Source organism: Rhinoraja longicauda, chromosome 43 (genome assembly GCF_053455715.1).
Source record: "Rhinoraja longicauda isolate Sanriku21f chromosome 43, sRhiLon1.1, whole genome shotgun sequence".
Lineage (NCBI taxonomy): Eukaryota > Metazoa > Chordata > Chondrichthyes > Rajiformes > Arhynchobatidae > Rhinoraja > Rhinoraja longicauda.
In genome coordinates, this window is record NC_135995.1 from 7,217,007 (window position 1) to 7,235,123 (window position 18,117).

At 50.6% G+C, this 18,117-nt stretch overlaps 1 protein-coding gene across 1 annotated transcript in view; it reads right to left on the minus strand.

The window, feature by feature from the left end:
- Positions 1-18,117, minus strand: part of LOC144612207 (cell adhesion molecule CEACAM5-like) — a 98,485-nt gene extending 80,368 nt beyond the window's left edge. Inside the window, exons 1-2 of the mRNA XM_078431764.1 lie at positions 17,988-18,117; positions 16,748-17,068 (exon numbers count right to left, since the gene is read on the minus strand). Coding sequence (XP_078287890.1) covers positions 16,748-17,068; positions 17,988-18,039 — 373 coding nt within the window. The 5' untranslated portion in view covers positions 18,040-18,117. The remainder of the gene's footprint in view (positions 1-16,747; positions 17,069-17,987) is intronic.

The following is an 18,117-nucleotide window of genomic DNA, read 5'->3' on the forward strand; positions in this document are numbered from 1 at the left end:
CCCAACTTCGACACTCGTCTATAGGCAGCTGTAAGTGTTGTTCAAGGTCGTGGGGGTAAACCACCTGGAAAGTCTATGTTCGTTTAATTGAAGAAGGAACATAACTGCAGGTGGCCATTCCGTCTCACCGAGATGCTGCCTGACCTGCTGAGTTGCTCCAGCGTTTTGTCAGACCCTCCTTGTACGTCAATCCAACGGTAAAGTTGCCGGCAAAGACTTCGGTGGAGACTTCAATGGCGTTGGCGACAAAAGATTAGATGGATAATGTGATTGGTTTTTGTATCTTTTGGCGACAGATTTCTTGGAGTCCATTTGTCAGGGCGCCCGAGGGCTGAGATAGAGATTGTTTCCATATCTATTGAAGAGGCCAAACTAATGACCGAGACACAACACCCCCAGGGAATCAAGGCGGACTGCGATCCGGGAACAATGAGCTGAGCTTGAATTTAGACGCTGCCAATCGCAAAAATGTTTTGAGAAATGAAACGGCAGAATACTCTTGTAGAAACAAGGAACTGCAGATGCTGGTTCGCGCAGAAAAAGACACAAAAGTGCTGGAGTAACTCAGCGGGTCATAGAAACATAGAAAATAGGTGCAGGAGTAGGCCATTCGGCCCTTCGAGCCTGCATCGCCATTCAATATGATCATGGCTGATCATCCAACTCAGTAACCTGTACCTGCCTTCTCTCCATACCCCCTGATCCCTTTTTACTACAAGGGCCACATCTAACTCCCTCTTAAATGTAGCCAATGAACTGGCCTCAACTACATTATGTGGCAGAGAATTCCACAGATTCACAACTCTGTGTGAAAAAAACCGTTCTCATCTCGGTCCTAAAAGACTTCCCCCTTATCCTTAAACTGTGACCCCTTGTTCTGGACTTCCCCAACATCGGGAACAATCTTCCTGCATCTAGCCTGTCCAACCCCTTAATAATTTTATACGTTTCGATAAGATCTCCTCTCATCCTTCTAAATTCCAATGTATACAAGCGAAGTCGCTCCAGTCTTTCAACATATGATAGTCCCGCCATTCCGGGAAATAACCTAGTAAACCTACGCTGCACGCCCTCAATAGCAAGAATATCCTTCCTCTAATTTGGAGACCAAAACTGCACACAGTACTCCAGGTGCGGTCTCACTAGGGCCCTGTACAACTGCAGAAGGACCTCTTTGCTCCTATACTCAACTCCCCTTGTTATGAAGGCCAACATGCCATTGGCTTTCTTCACTGCCTGCTGTACCTGCATGCTTCCTTTCAGTGACTGATGAACTAGGACACCCAAATCTCGTTGTACGTCCCCTGTTCCTAACTTGACACCATTCAGATAATACTCTGCCTTCCTATTCTTACCACCAAAGTGGATAACCTCACACCTATCCACATTAAACTGCACCAGCCATGCATCCGCCCACTCACACAACCTGTCCAAGTCACCGTGCAACCTCATAGCATCTTCCTCACAGCTCACACTGCCACCCAGCTTTGTATCATCTGCAAATTCGCTAATGGTACTTTTAATCCCTTCATCCAAGTTCTCCATAGAGATGCTGCCCGACCCGCTGAGTTACTCCAGCACTTTGTACCTGTCCACGTTCTCCACAGAGATGCTGCCTGACCCGCTGAGTTACTCCAGCACTTTGTACCTGTCCACGTTCTCCACAGAGATGCTGCCTGACCCGCTGAGTTACTCCAGCACTTTGTACCTGTCCACGTTCTCCACAGAGATGCTGCCCGACCCGCTGAGTTACTCCAGCACTCCGTGTTCCTTGGGGGAAGAATCTTTCCCTTCCATGGCCCTAGTGAGATTACTGGGTGGAAATTGTTGTCTCAGATCTCGTTGCCCCTCGCATGCAGTCCCCGCGCCTCCGTGCGACGCTCCTTGATTGGGACGCTGATTAGATCCCACCCACCACCCAAGTGTCCACTTACAGCTGACGTTGAGGAGCAAGGGGTCGCTGGTGTTTGTGCTCACCAGGTTGTACCCAGTGCAGGTGAATTCCTGGTCCGTTCTGAGCACGCCGGAGATGGTCAGGGTGCGGTTATCGTTGTTCAGGACCAGCCGACCGCCCGTGCTAATGGTCGAGCCGTTCCTAGACCACTGGTACGAAACGCTGGTCCCCAACGCGGAGCACTCTAAAACAACCGTGTCATTGTGCTCGACAGGGTGGGTATCATTGGTGGTGATCACGGGCTGGGAGACAGGTTCTGTTAAAAACACAGCAGCGAGATGAGGCATTACCGGTGTCCATCGCCCCCGCGGCCACTGACCAACACCAACCCCAAAGACTTCACACGTCTGGCTCCAAGCGTCAAATGCCGCGAACCTGGAACCGAAGCGGAGGGTGCTGGGAAACAGTCAGCGTCGGAGGAGAAAAGAAACACGGTTAAAGGTTCAACGGTCAGCTACAAGTCCACTACAAGGCGTCGGTAAAATCTTCCCCCCCTCCAGACATTTCTGCTGACTGTCTTCGCTTTCATTGTGATCATTGTCTGGTTAGGTTATTAAAGGTGGGAGTAGTATGTGTGTACACTTATCCATATTAAACTGCATCTGCCATGCATCCGCCCACTCACACAACCTGTCCAAGTCACAGTATGTGTGTATGTGTGTGTGTCCCAGCACCGAGCCTTAATAATCTTATACGTTTCGATAAGATCCCCTCTCATCCTTCTAAATTCCAGTGTATACAAGCCTCGTCGCTCCAGGCTTGTTATGTTATGTTATATTATGTTACGTTAAATGTTTTTGTATGCTATTCGAGAAATAATATATATTTTTAAAGTTTCAATCAGGACAAACCAGGAACTGCAGATGCTGGTTTACCGAAGGGAAAAAACCCGAAGTGCTTTAGAGATTTAGACTTTAGAGTACAGCGTGGAAACAGGCCCTTCGGCCCATCGAGTCCTCGCTGCCCAGCGATCGCCCTAACCTACACTAACCTACACACTGACCCACACACTGACCCACACACTAACCTACACACCAACCTACACACTAACCTACACACTAACCTACACACCAACCTGCGTACTAACCTGCACACTAACCCACACACTGACCCACACACTAACCTACACACCAACCTACACACCAACCTGCACACTAACCCACACTCTAACCCACACACTGACCCACACACTAACCCACACTCTAACCCACACACTGACCCACACACTAACCTACACACTAACCTAAACACCAACCTGCACATTGACCTACACACTAACCTATACACTGACCTACACACTGACCTACACACTAACCCACACACCAACCCACACACCAACCCACACACCAACCCGCACACCAACCTGCACACTAACCCACACACTAACCCACACACTAACCCACACACTAACCCACACACCAACCCACACACCAACCCACACACTAACCCACACGCTGACCCACACTCTAACCCACACACTAACCCACACACTAACCCACACACCAACCCACACACCAACCTGCACACTAACCCACACACTAACCCACACACTGACCCACACACTAACCCACACACTAACCCACACACTATCCCACACACTAACCTACACACTGACCTATACACTGACCTACACACTGACCTACACACTGACCTACACACTGACCTATACACTAACCTACACACTAACCCACACACCAACCTGCACACTAACCCACACACTAACCCACACACTGACCCACACATTAACCCACACAATATCCCACACACTAACCTACACACTAACCCACACACTAACCCACACACTGACCTACACACTAACCTACACACTAACCCACACACTAACCCACACACCAACCTGCACACTAACCCACACACTAACCCACACACTGACCCACACACTAACCCACAAACTATCCCACACACTAACCTATACACTAACCTATACACTGACCTACACACTGACCTACACACTAACCTACACACTAACCCACACACTAACCCACACACCAAACTACACACCAACCTACACACCAACCTACACACTAACCTACACACTAACCTATATACTAACCTACACACTAACCCATAAACTATCCTACACACTGACCTACAAACTAACCTATAAACTAATCTACACACTAACCCACACACTAACCCGCACACTAACCCGCACACTAACCCGCACACTAACCCGCGCACTAACCCACGCACTAACCCACGCACTAACCCACACACTTACCCACACATTAACCCACACACGAACCCACACACTAACCCACACACAAACCTAGGCACTAAACTACACACTAACCACTCACTAACCCACTAACCGACACACTAACCCACACACTATACCACACACTAACCTACACACTAACCCATAAACTATCCTACACACTGACCTACAAACTAACCTACAAACTAACCTACACTCTAACCCACACACTAACCCACACACTAACCACCCACTAACCCACACACTAACCCACACACTAACCCATACACTAACCCACACACTAACCCGCACATTAACCCGCACACTAACCCACACACTAACCCACACACTAACCCATACACTAACCCACACACTAACCCGCACACTAAACCGCGCACTAACCCACGCACTAACCCACGCACTAACCCACGCACTAACCCACACACTAACCCACACACTAACCCACACGCCAACCCACACACTAACCCACACACTAACCTACACACACACACAAGAGACAATTTACAATTGTTTACAATTGTTCCCCCATTCCTTCTCTCCAGAGATGCTGCCTGTCCTGCAGAATTACTCCAGCATTTTGTGTCTGTAAACTAAACTAAACTAAACTAAACTAAACTAAACTAAAGGAAAAGGGGGAGTACAACGAGATCTGGGTGTCCTAGTGCATCAGTCACTGAAAGGAAGCATGCAGGTACAGCAGGCAGTGAAGAAAGCCAATGGAATGTTGGCCTTCATAACAAGAGGAGTTGAGTATAGGAGCAAAGAGGTCCTTCTGCAGTTGCACAGGGCCCTGGTGAGACCGCACCTGGAGTACTGTGTGCAGTTTTGGTCTCCAAATTTGAGGAAGGATATTCTTGCTATTGAGGAAGTGCAGTGTAGGTTCACCAGGTTAATTCCCGGAATGGCGGGACTGTCGTATGTTGAAAGACTGGAGCGGCTGGGCTTGTATACACTGGAATTTATAAGGATGAGAGGGGATCTTATTGAAACATATAAGATTATTAAGGGATTGGACATGCTGGAGGCAGGAAACATGTTCCCGATGTTGGGGGAGTCCAGAACCAGGGGCCACACACAGTTTAAGAATAAGGGGTCGGCCATTTAGAACGGAGATGAGGGAAAACCTTTTCACTCGGAGAGTTGTAAATCTGTGGAATTCTCTGCCTCAGAAGGCAGTGGAGGCCAATTCTCTGGATGCATTCAAGAGAGAGCTAGATAGAACTCTTAAGGATAGCGGAGTCAGGGGGTATGGGGAGAAGGCAGGAACGGGGTACTGATCTTGAATGATCAGCCTTGATCACATGGAATGGTGGTGCGTACAGGCTCGAAGGGCCGAATGGCTTCCTCCTGCATCTATTGTTTATTGCCTATTCATAACAAGAGGAGTTGAGTATATGAGCAAAGAGGTCCGTCTGCAGTTGTACAGGGCCCTAGTGAGACCGCACCTGGAGTACAATAAGGCCTACCCCTTATTATTACCCCTAATAAGGGGTAGGCCATTTAGAACGGAGATGAGGAAAATCTTTTTCACTCAGAGAGTTGTGAATCTGTGGAACTCTCTGCCTCAGAAGGCAGTGGAGGCCAATTCTCTGGATGCATTCAAGAGAGAGCTAGATAGAGCTCTTGATGATAGTGGAGTCAGGGGGTATGGGGAGAAGGCAGGATTGTGGATGATCAGCCATGATCACGGTGAATGGCGGTGCGTACAGGCTCGAAGGGCCGAATGGCCTCCTCCTGCGCCAGTTGTATATTGTCTAAACTAAAGTAGACTAAACTATGGTAAACAGAGGCAGCAACTCTGGTGGATAATTATCCCTTTGCTCCAGAGACACCTTCCAAAACTCACCTCACCTGTTCCACAATTTCGTCAGTGTCTTTTAGAAAATTGTGGCATTAATCTCCTGCTGTTGGTGGAGCAAGGTGCAAGCTGACAAATGCAGAAGTTCTGAACCACCCACATCATTCGCTCCTGAACTTCCTACATCTGTGGAACCGGTGAGTCGACCACACTGCTGAGAACTATATTCTCCACTCTGTAACTTCCCCTTTCCTCTACGCATTGTAATTGAGTTTGATGAGAGTTTATCTTCGTGTGATGTTATCTCAACTGAGCGACTAGGCTTGTATACACTGGAATTTAGAAGGGTGAGAGGAGATCTTATCGAAACGTATAAGGTTATTAAGGGGTTGGGCACGTGAGAGGCAGGAAACATGTTCCCAATGTTGGGGGAGTTCAGAACCAGGGGCCACACACAGCTTAAGAATAAGGGGTCGGCCATTTAGAACGGAGATGAGGAAAAACTTTTTCAGTCAGAGTTGTGAATCTGTGGAATTCTCTGCCTCAGAAGGCAGTGGAGGCCAATTCTCTGAATGCATTCAAGAGAGAGCTAGATAGAGCTCTTAAGGATAGCGGAGTCAGGTGGTATGGGGAGAAGGCAGGAACGGGGTACTGATTGAGAATGATTAGCCATGATCACATTGAATGGCGGTGCTTGCTCGAAGGGCTAAATGTCCTCCTCCTGCACCTATTTTCCATGTTTCTATATATGTAATAATAAATCAACACCTTCGCTCAACACCTCCGCTCAGACCGCCTTAACCAACCTGATCTCGCGGTGGCTGAGCACATCAACTCCCCCTCCCACTCCCAGTCTGACCTTTCTGTCCTGGGCCTCCTCCATTGTCACAGTGAGGCCCAGCGCAAATTGGAGGAACAGCACCTCATATTTCGCTTGGGTAGTTTACACCCCAGCGGTATGATCATTGACTTCTCTAACTTCAGATAGCTCTTCTGTCCCTCTACCCCTTCCCAGTTCTCCCACTATTGAGGGCGTGCAGCGTAGGTTCACCAGGTTAATCCGCGGAATGGCGGGACTGTCGAATGTTGAAAGACTGGAGCGACCAGGCTTGTATACACTGGGATTTAGGATGAGAGGGGATCTTATCAAAACGTATAAGATTATTAAGGGGTTGGACACGTTAGAGGCAGGAAACATGTTCCCAATGTTGGGGGAGTCCAGAACCAGGTGTCACGCACAGTTTAAGAATAAGGGGTAGGCCATTTAGAACGGAGATGAGGAAAAACCTTTTCAGTCAGAGAGTTGTGAATCTGTGGAATTCTCTGCCTCAGAAGGCTGTGGAGGCCAATTCTCTGGAGGCTTTCAAGAGAGAGCTAGATAGAGCTCTTAGAGATAGCAGAGTCAGGGGGTATGGGGAGAAGGCAGGAATGGGGTACTGATTGAGAATGATCAGCCATGATCACATTGAATGGTGGTGCCGGCTCGAAGGGCCGAATGGCCTCCTCATGCACCTATTGTCTATTGTCTATTGATAACAAGAGGAGTTGAGTATAGGAGCAAAGAGGTCCTTCTGCAGTTGTATAGGGCCCTAGTGAGACCGCACCTGGAGTACTGTGTGCAGTTTTGGTCTCCTAGTTTGAGTCTAGGAGCAAGGAGGTCCTTCTGCAGTTGTACAGGGCCCTTGTGAGACTACACCTGGAGTACTGTGTGCAGTTTTGGTCTCCTAGTTTGAGTCTAAGAGCAAGGAGGTCCTTCTGCAGTTGTACAGGGCCCTAGTGAGACCGCACCTGGAGTACTGTGTGCAGTTTTGGCTTTCAAATTTGAGGAAGGACATTCTTGTTATTGAGTGCGTGCAGCGTAGGTTCACGAGGTTAATCCCCGGGATGGCGGGACTGATTGAGAACGATCAGCCAAAATCACATTGAATGGCGGTGCGTACAGGCTCGAAGGGCCGAATGGCTACCTAACCTTGTCGGCGTCCTTTGGGTAGCGACTATTTACACACCTTGGGCGCGCAAGCAAAGAATTCCACCGCGACTTTGTCACATGCGTGTCCATTCATTAATTCAACCGAAGCGGCGGCAACGAAACACGAGTCAATCTAACACCACTCTGGGCCTAAAGCTAACGCAACACACATGTTGACCGCTGGGGAAGGAAGGGGGGGGGGTGGGGGGGGGGTGGTGGTGAGGAGGGGTGGTAGGGAGGGGGGGTGGTGGGGAGGTGTGGGTGGTGGGGAGGGGTGGTTTTGGTGGGGAGGGGGGGTGGTAGGGAGGGGGTGGTGGTGGGGAGGTGTGGGTGGTGGGGAGGGGTGGTGGTGGGGAGGGGGGGTGGTGGGGAGGTGTGGGTGGTGGGGAGGGGTGGTGGTGGTGGGGAGGGGGGGGTGGTGGGGAGGGGTGGGGGGGGGTTGGGAAGGAGGGGATTGGTGGAGACTCACTGTGATGGATGTTTCTTTTTTTTTAGTGTTGGTTGGGGTTGTGTAATTTGCTTATTTTATTGCTTTTATTGTTGGACTTTGGGTGACTAAATTTCGTCCACATAAAGATATCTTGAATCTTGAATCTTGAAGGGGGGGTGGTGGTCGGGAGGGGGAGTGATGGAGAGGGGGGGGTGGTGGCGGGGAGGGGGGGAGTGGTGGTGAGGAGGGGTGGTGGTGGGAAGGGGGGGGTTGGTGGGGAAGGGGGGGGGTGGTGGGGAGGGGGGGGAGGGAGGGAGGGGGGGGAGGGAGGGAGGGGGGGGGAGGGAGGGAGTGGGGGGTGGAGTGGAGCGAGCGCCTTCTCATCAGACGCCACCTACCTATGACAACTATGGACCTGCTGGCTAGGCCGTCCTTGTACGTTCTCCCGCTCGACGCCGAGCACGTGTAATTACCGGCGTGGTTCAGGAACAGCGGGGCAACGGTCAATTTCTGCCCGCCACTCTGCACAGTCGAGTTGCCGTGATACCAGTGAAAGTCAAGAGGGTGATTCGCAACGACCGAGCATGTGAACGTTACCGACGCCCCTATGGCGTGCATCGTGCGCTCCGGGCTAACGGTGACGCTAACGGAATCTGGCCCGTCTAGGATGAAAACATCGGTTGATTCGACATGACGCGCAGGATCTAGCTAGAAGATCTACCCCACGTTCACCTCATGCAAGTCTACCTGTATTACGCACTCCACTACAGTAAATTATAGGAAGGAACTGCAGGCGTTGGTTTCAACCTAAGGTGGACAACAAATGCTGGAGTAACTCAACGATGAGAGGGGGGGGTGTCTCTAGGGAGAAAACGGACCGGCCACCCCTTCTCCTCGACCCCAAACGTCCCCCCCTACCCCACCCCCGATTGAGTTACTCCAGCATTTTGTGTCAGCCTTCAACTAAAGCAACTTTCCAAAAAGCATCTGTTGGTTTTAAAAAGCGTAGCGTTAAAAGCATTCCGCCTCTACCTCGGTACGAGCGACATGAAACTAAACGAAACTAAGCGAAACTAGACTAAACCTCGAGGCTAAAGATGTGAAACAAAGCACTTGGTGAATCTGTTTTACCCGAAACGTGGTGGTCGGTTTTGCTTGTCATTTAAGACTGGGGATTTGATGCAGTGCCTAATTTGTGTAGTATGTTGGTTGAAGGCTTTGCTTAACATATCCTAGGGGGGGATTTCTAACGCTAAGGGGGGGGGGGGGGGGGGTTCTGACCTAGACAAGATTGTGGACGAGATATCACAGAGAGAGATCATCCTTGATCGGATTCACCCACGGATCTTTACCAAACCTACATCGTTGAGAACTGCGTAACCCCAGAAACGCCCTGAAAGACTTTTTGCAAGTTGGCAATTGGTGTGAAGAAGGGCGGCGATCCGAAACGTCTCATTATCCGCCTTCTCCAGAGATCTGCTGAGTTACCCCAGCACTTGAGTTTCAGTTTTAGAGGTGGAGCTCTTAAGCTGGATAGAGCTCTAAAGGATAGCAGAGTCAGGGGGTATGGGGTGAAGGCAGGAACGGGGTACTGATTGAGAATGATCAGCCGCGATCACATTGAATGACGGTGCGTATGGCTCGAAGGGCCGAATGGCCTCCTCCTGCACCTAATGTCTATTGTCTATTGAGCGTGGAAACAGGCCCTTCGAGCCTGTACGCACCGCCATTCAATGTGATCATGGCTGATCATTCTCAATCAGTACCCCGTTCCCCGAGTCCACGATGACCATCAATCCCTCTCCCCACCCCCCCCTCCACCCCCCGTCCCCAATGCACATTAAATTAGTTCCATCCAACACACTCGGAGGGCGGCAATTTACTGGAGGCGATTAACCCACAAACCCGCACGCCTTTTGGAGTGCGTGGGGAGGAAACCCGGAGCGCCCGGAGAAAACCCACGCGGGTCACAGGTGCAAAAACCCAGACAGCAGCCGAGGTCAGGTTCGAACCCGGGTCTCTGGCGCTGAGAGGCAGCAACTCTACCAGCTGGGCTTCTGTTTGCGTTTTTCCAACCCACACACACATAAATTTGGCGTTTGGGTTATCTAATCGTTGGAGACTCAGAGAGAGAGAGTGGAAGAGTTTCGTTCCTGGTTCTATCTATGTAGGTTTGGTAATGAAAGGCTGGTACTAGGAGGGACACTCACAAACTGCACCGAGATCGTACGGGTCGCTGGTCCTAGTGTGGTTGACGTTCGATGCAAGGCAGGTGAATCCCTCGTCTGACCTGAGAACGCCGGAGACGGTGAGCGTTTTATTGCCCTGACCCAGGGCGGCTCTATCGATGAGGCCGATGGTCTTATTCCACTGGTACCACTCAAATCGATCGGCCGTCCATGTGACATCGCAGGTGAGAAGCACCGTGTCCAAAAGCTCGACTGGGCTAGAGTCATTGGCAGTGATTGTCGGATTGTCAATAACCTCTGTCGAAAGACGTGAGACACCAACGTTTACACGGGGAGCGGCCGCACAACGCGAGGAACCGCAGGTGCTGGTTGGCCAAGACATGACAAAAAAAAGATACCATGTGCTGGAGTTCCCGCCTTTCCCCCCCCACATCCCTTGATTCCTTGGGCAAATGCATGGCAGATGCAGTATAATGTGGCTAAATGTGAGGTTATCCACTTTGGTGGCAAGAACAGGAAAGCAGACTACTATCTGAACTATTATCTGAACGCTTAATAAATCGCTTTGTACCAGCATCTGCAGTTATTTTCTTATATTACCTGAATGGTGGCCGATTAGGAGAAGGGCAGATGCAGCGGGACCTGGGTGTCCTGGTGCACCAGTCATTGAAAGTAGACATGCAGGTGCAGCAGGCAGTGAAGAAAGCGAATGGTATGTTGGCATCCATAGCGAGGGGATTTGAGTATAGGAGCAGGGAGGTTCTGCTGCAGGTGTACAGGGCATTGGTGAGACCGCACCTGGATTATTGCGAACAGTTTTGGTCTCCTAATCTGAGGAAAGACATTCTTGCCATAGAGGGAGTACAGAGAAGGTTCACCAGATTGATCCCTGGGATGGCAGGACTTTCATATGAAGAAACATTGGATAGACTCGGCTTGTACTCGCTGGAATTTAGAAGATTGAGGGGGTATCTTATAGAAACTTACAAAATTCTTAAGGGGTTGGACAGGCTAGATGCAGGAAGATTGTTTCCAATGTTGGGGAAGTCCAGAACAAGGGGTCACAGTTTAAGGATAAGGGGGAAGTCTTTTAGGACCGTGATGAGAACGTTTTTTTTCACACAGAGAGTGGCGAATCTGTGGAATTCTCTGCCACAGAAGTTAGTTGAGGCCAGTTCATTGGCTATATTTAAGAGGGAGTTAGATGTGGCCCTTGTGACTAAAGGGATCAGGGGGTATGGAGAGAAGGCAGGTACAGGATACTGAGTTGGATGATCAGCCATGATCATATTGAATGGCGGTGCAGGTGCGAAGGGCCGAATGGCCTACTCCTGCACCTATTTTCTATGTTTCTATGTTTCTATGACACGAAACGTCGCCCTTTCCTTCTCTCCCGAGATGCTGCCTGACCCGCTGAGTTACTCCAGCATTTTGTGAATAAATACAGGGCATCTTATAGAGACGTGTACAATTATATAAAAGGACTGGACAAGCTAGATGCAGGAAAAAATGTTCCCAATGTTGGGCGTGTCCAGAACCAAGGGCCACACACAGTCTAAGAATAAAGGGGAGGCCGTTAAAAACTGAGGTGAGAAGGAACTTTTCCACCCAGAGAGTTGTGAATGTGTGGAATTCTGCCACAGAGTGCAGTGGAGGCCAATTCACTGGATGGATTTAAGAGAGAGTTAGATAGAGCTCTAGGGGCTAGTGGAATTAAGGGATATGGGGAGAAGGCAGGCACGGGTTACTGATTGTGGACGGTCAGCCGTGATCACAGTGAATGGCGGTGCGCACAGGCTCGATGGGCCGAATGGCCTCCTCCTGCACCTATTTTCTATTCCCTTATCCCTAAGAACTAAATCTTACTCTCTCTTGAAAACATCCAGTGAATTGGCCTCCACTGCCTTCTGAGGCAGAGAATCCCACACATTCACAACTCTATGACTGAAAAAGTTTTTCCTCATCTCAGTTCTAAATGCCCTACCCCTTATTCTTAAACTGTGGCCCCTTGTTCTGGACTCCCCAACATTGGGAACATGTTTCCTGCATCTAGCCTGTCAAATCCCTTAGAGACCACAACTGCACACAGTACTCCAGGTGCCGTCTCACTAGGGCCCTGTACAACTGCAGAAGGACCGCTTTGCTCCTAAACTCAAATCCTCTCGCAATAAAGGCCAACATGCCATTAGCTTTATTCACTGCCTGCTGCACCTGCACACTTACTTTCAGTGACTAATGTACAAGCACACCCTGGTCTCGTTGCAATTCCCATTCTTCTAATTTGACATCATTCGGATAATAATCTGCCTTCCTATTCTTACAACCAAAGTGGACAACCTCACACTTATCCACATTAAACTGCATCTGCCATGCATCCGCCCACTCACACAACCTGTCCAAGTCACCCAGCAACCTCATAGCATCTTCCTCACAGTTCACACTACCACCCAGCTTTGTGTCAACTGCAAACTTAGAGATGTCCCCTTTAATTCCCTCGTCCAAATCGTTAATATATATACTGTAAATAGCTTCGGTCCCAGCACCGAGCCTTGCGGCACACCACTAGTCACTGCCTGCCATTCTGAAACGTCCCCGTTAATTCCGATTCTTTGCTTCCTGCCTGCCAACCAGTTCTCTATCCATGTCAATACCCTACCCCCAATATCCTGTGCTGTAATTTTGCACACTAATCTCTTGTGTGGGACCTTGTGAAAGACTTTTTGAAAGTCCAGATACACCACATCCACACACACACACACACACACACATACACACACACACACACACACGCACACACGCACACAGAAACGCGCGCACATACACACACACACACACTCAGAGAAACGCGCGCACATACACACACACACACACACACACACACACACACAGAAACGCACACACACACACGCACACACACACACACGCACACACACACACACACACACACACACACACACACACAGAAGCACACACACAGGCACGCATACACAGGCACGCACACACCCACAAACACACACAGACACACACACACACACACACACACAGGCAAACAGACATACACACACACAGAAACACACACACAGGGGCGCGCGCACACCCACAAACACACACACGCACACAGAAACACACACACACACAGTATCTGTACACTGTGGACGGCTCGATTGTAATCGTGTGCAGTCTTTCCGCTGACTGTATAGCGCGCAGCGACAAAGCTCTCACTGTACCTCGGCACACGGAACAACAAATTAAACCAAGGAACTAACTAACCTCCCCTATTCTGACGAGGATTTTCGGGATGGGATAGGACTTGTTAGAAGAATATGGGCGAGGTGGGGGGAGGGGAGGGGGGTCACTATCTGGCAGGGCGTATCTTGGATCGGTTGGACAACGTCTCGCCGGCCGACATGGTCTCACAAGGCCGCAAGACATTACAGCGAATTGTGAACGTAGCCCAGACCATCACGCACGCACAAACAAACTAACTTCCTCTTCCATCGCCTCCATCTACACCTCAAGCTGCCTCGACGAGGCCAGCAGCCCAGACCGTCACGCACGCACAAACAAACAAACCTCCCCGTCAATCGTCTCCATCTACACCTCACGCTGCCTCGGCGCGGCCAACAGCAGAATCAAGGACCAGTCTCACTCCACCCCGGTCGCCCCCTCTCCTCCCCTCTCCCATCGGGCCAAGAGGTACAGAAGTGTGGAGACGCATACCTCCAGATTCAGGGGCAGTTTCTTCCCGGCTGTTATTCGACCCAACTCAACACAACCCAACCCAACCCAACGCAACCCAACCCAACCCAACCCAACCCCAACTCAACCCAACCCAACTCAACCCAACTCAACACATCCCAACGTAACTCAACCCAACCCAACTCAACCCAACACAACCCAACTCAACCCAACCCAACACATCCCAACTTAACTCAACTCAACCCAACCCAACCCCAAACTAAACTAGTGTAAGTCTCGCCCCCGGTCACCCCCTCTCCTCCCCTCTCCCATCGGGCCAAGAGGTACAGAAGTGTGGAGACGCACACCTCCAGGTTCAGGGGCAGTTTCTTCCCTGCTGTTATCCGACCCAACTCAACACAACCCAGCCCAACCCAACTCAACCCAACCCAACCCAACCCAACCCAACCCAACTCAACCCAACCCAACCCAACCCAACTCAACCCAACCCAACCCAACCCAACTCAACCCAACCCAACCCAACTCAACCCAACCCCAAACTAAACTAGAGCAAGTCTCGCCCCCGGTCACCCCCTCTCCTCCCCTCTCCCATCGGGGCAAGAGGTACAGAAGTGTGGAGACGCTCACACACCTCCAGATTCAGGGGCAGTTTCTTCCCGGCTGTTATCAGGCAACCGAACCGTCCTCTCCCCAACTGGAGAGCAGTCCCGACATCCCGTCGGCCTCACTGGAGTCCCTCGGACTATCTTTAATCGGACTTCACCTTGCACTAAACGTTATTCCCCTTTATCCTCTATCTGTACGTTGTGGACGGCTCGATTGTAATCGTGTGTATTCTTTGTAACTGTCCACGTTTTCAACAGAGATGCTTCCCGACCCGCTGAGTTACTCCAGCACTTTGTACATGCCCACGTTCTCCACAGAGATGCTGCCCGACCCGCTGAGTGACTCCATCACTTTGTACCTATCCACGTTCTCCACAGATGCTGCCCGACCCGCTGAGATACTCCAGCACTCTGTGAAACGTCACCTATCCATGTTCTCCACAGATACTGTCCGACCCGCTGATAGCACTCTGTGAAACGTTACCTACCCATGTTCTCCACAGATGCTGTCTGACCCGCTGAGTTACTCCAGCACTCTGTGAAACGTCGCCTATCCACGTTCTCCAAAGGTGCTTTTTAGATATAGATTTAGATTTAGAGATACAGCGCGGAAACAGGCCCATCGGCCCACCGGGTCCGCCCCGCCCAACGATCCCCACACACGCTAACACTATCCTACACACACTAGGGACGATTTTTACATTTACCCAGTCAATTAACCGTCTTTGGAGTGTGGGAGGAAGCCGAAGATCTCGGAGAAAACCCACGCAGATCACGGGGAGAAAGTACAAACTCCGTACAGACGGCGCCCGTAGTCAGGATCGAACCTGAGTCTCCGACGCTGCATTCGCTGTAAGGCAGCAACTCTACCCGCGGCGCCCGACGCGCTGAGATACTCCAGCACTCTGTGTCCATTTCGTTCCAATGTAGAGCGGGCGCATACATACATTGGCTTACCTTCCGAATCGCCGAGGGGGGGGGGGGGGGGGGGGGGGGGATGGGAGAATAGCTCCTGGAAGGAATTAGTGGGTTAGGATACAAAATGCAGTACGTTCACCATGTGGATTAAACGATATTAAGGTCACTTCAGGGACAAGAGACTGGGAGGCAATCAGTGGCAGTAAATATGGTCAATGGAATGTTGGCCTTCATAACAAGAGGAGTTGAGTATAGGGGCAAAGAGGTCCTTCTGCAGTTGTACAGGGCCCTAGTGAGACCGCACCTGGAGTACTGTGTGCAGTTTTGGTCTCCTAGTTTGAGTATAGGAGCAAAGAGGTCCTTCTGCAGTTGTACAGGGCCCTAGTGAGACCGCACCTGGAGTACTGTGTGCAGTTTTGGTCTCCAAATTTGAGGAAGGATATTCTTGCTATTGAGGACGTGTAGCGTAGGTTTACCAGGTTAATTCCCAGAATGGCTGGACTGTCATATGTTGAAAGATTGGAGCGACTAGGCTTGTACACACTGGAATTTAGAAGGATGAGAGGAGATCTTATCGAAATGTATAAGATTATTAAGGGGCTGGACACGTTAGAGGCAGGAAACATGTTCCCAATGTTGGGGGGGGGGGGGGTCCAGAACCAGAGGCCAGACACCGTTTAAGAATAAAGGGTCGGCCATTTAGAACAGAGATGAGGAAAAACCTTTCCAGTCAGAGAGTTGTGAATGTCTGGAATTCTCTGCCTCAGAATGCAGTGGAGGCCAATTCTCTGAATGCATTCAAGAGAGAGCTAGATAGAGCTCTTAAGGATAGCGGAGTCAGAGGGTATGGGGAGAAGGCAGGAACGGGGTACTGATTGAGAATGACCAGCCGTGCAGGCACGAAGGGCCGAATGGCCTCGTCCTGTACCTATTGTCTATTGTAACTCACCGAGTGCGAGCAGTTTGACGGTCGCTGTGGCTGGATTGTTGGTGTCCTGTTCATTGACGGCCACTATGTAATCCCCGCTGTCCCCCTTGGTCACCGTCTTCAGAGTCAGCGTCCCGGTGGTCAAGGATATGTTCACCCGTGAGCTATACGCGGGGTTGATCACCAAGTTTGTTCCGATCCAGTTAATGAACGTTTTCCCTTTGAAACTCCAGGTCCCACTGGCGATCGCAGCTGACGGCCGCACCGTGAATATCGCGTCTCTCCCGACTCCCACATATAGGTTGCTGTGTTCCAGCACGACCGTAAACCCCAGCGACCCGCCTGAGGACGAGAAACACGCATCAGAAATTAGACAACAGGTGTAGAAGGAGGGCATTCGGCCCTTCGAGCCTGTACGCACCGCCATTCAATGTGATCACGGCTGATCATCCACAATCAGTTCCCCGTTCCTGCCTTCTCCCAGTACCCCCTGACTCCGCTATCCTTAAGAGCTCTATTCAGCTCTCTCTTGAGGTAGGTGTAGGCCATTTAGAACGGAGATGAGGGAAAACATTTTCAGTCAGAGAGTTGTGAATCTGTGGAACTCTCTGCCTCAGAAGGCAGTGGAGGCCAATTCTCTGAATGCATTCAAGAGAGGGCTAGATAGAGCTCTTAAGGATAGCGGAGTCAAGGGGTATGGGGAGAAGGCAGGAAAGGGGTACTGATTGAGAATGATCAGCCGTGATCACATCGAATGGCGGTGCGTACAAAGTGCTGGAGTAACTCATCTCTGGAGTGAAGGAATGGGGGCGTTTTGAGCCGAGACCATTCTTCAGGTCAGGAGACTGAGTTAGGGGAGGCAATGGCCGGCAGAAACAATAGGTCTGTTAGTACAGTCCGAAGAAGTATCTTTACCCGAAACGTCACCTCAAATGTTCTCCACAGATGCTGCCCGACCCGCTGAGTTACTCCTGCACTTTGTACCTGTCCACGTTCTCCACAGAGATGCCGCCTGACCCGCTGAGTTACTCCAGCACTCTGTGAAACGTCGCCTATCCATGTTCTCCACAGATGCTGCCTGACCCGCTGAGTCAGGGCACTCAGTAACTGTGTGTGTGTGTGTGTGTGTGTGTGTGTGTGTGTGTGTGTGTGTGTGTGTGTGTGTGTGTGTGTGTGTGTGTGTGTTTTATTGTAAGACAGCCTCGGCAGTTCCTCTTGTTTTTTTACTCTCTCTACCAAAACGTGCGTTAAACCTCCTTACCTGTTAAAATGAAGAGGAAAACGAGGAGCGCGGTGAGCCGGCAACCCGACATTGGGACGGAGCAGCGGCCTCTGTACTCGGCCAACACCCCTCTCTCTCTCTACGCAGTGTGAGTCAGCCGCTGTTGTAG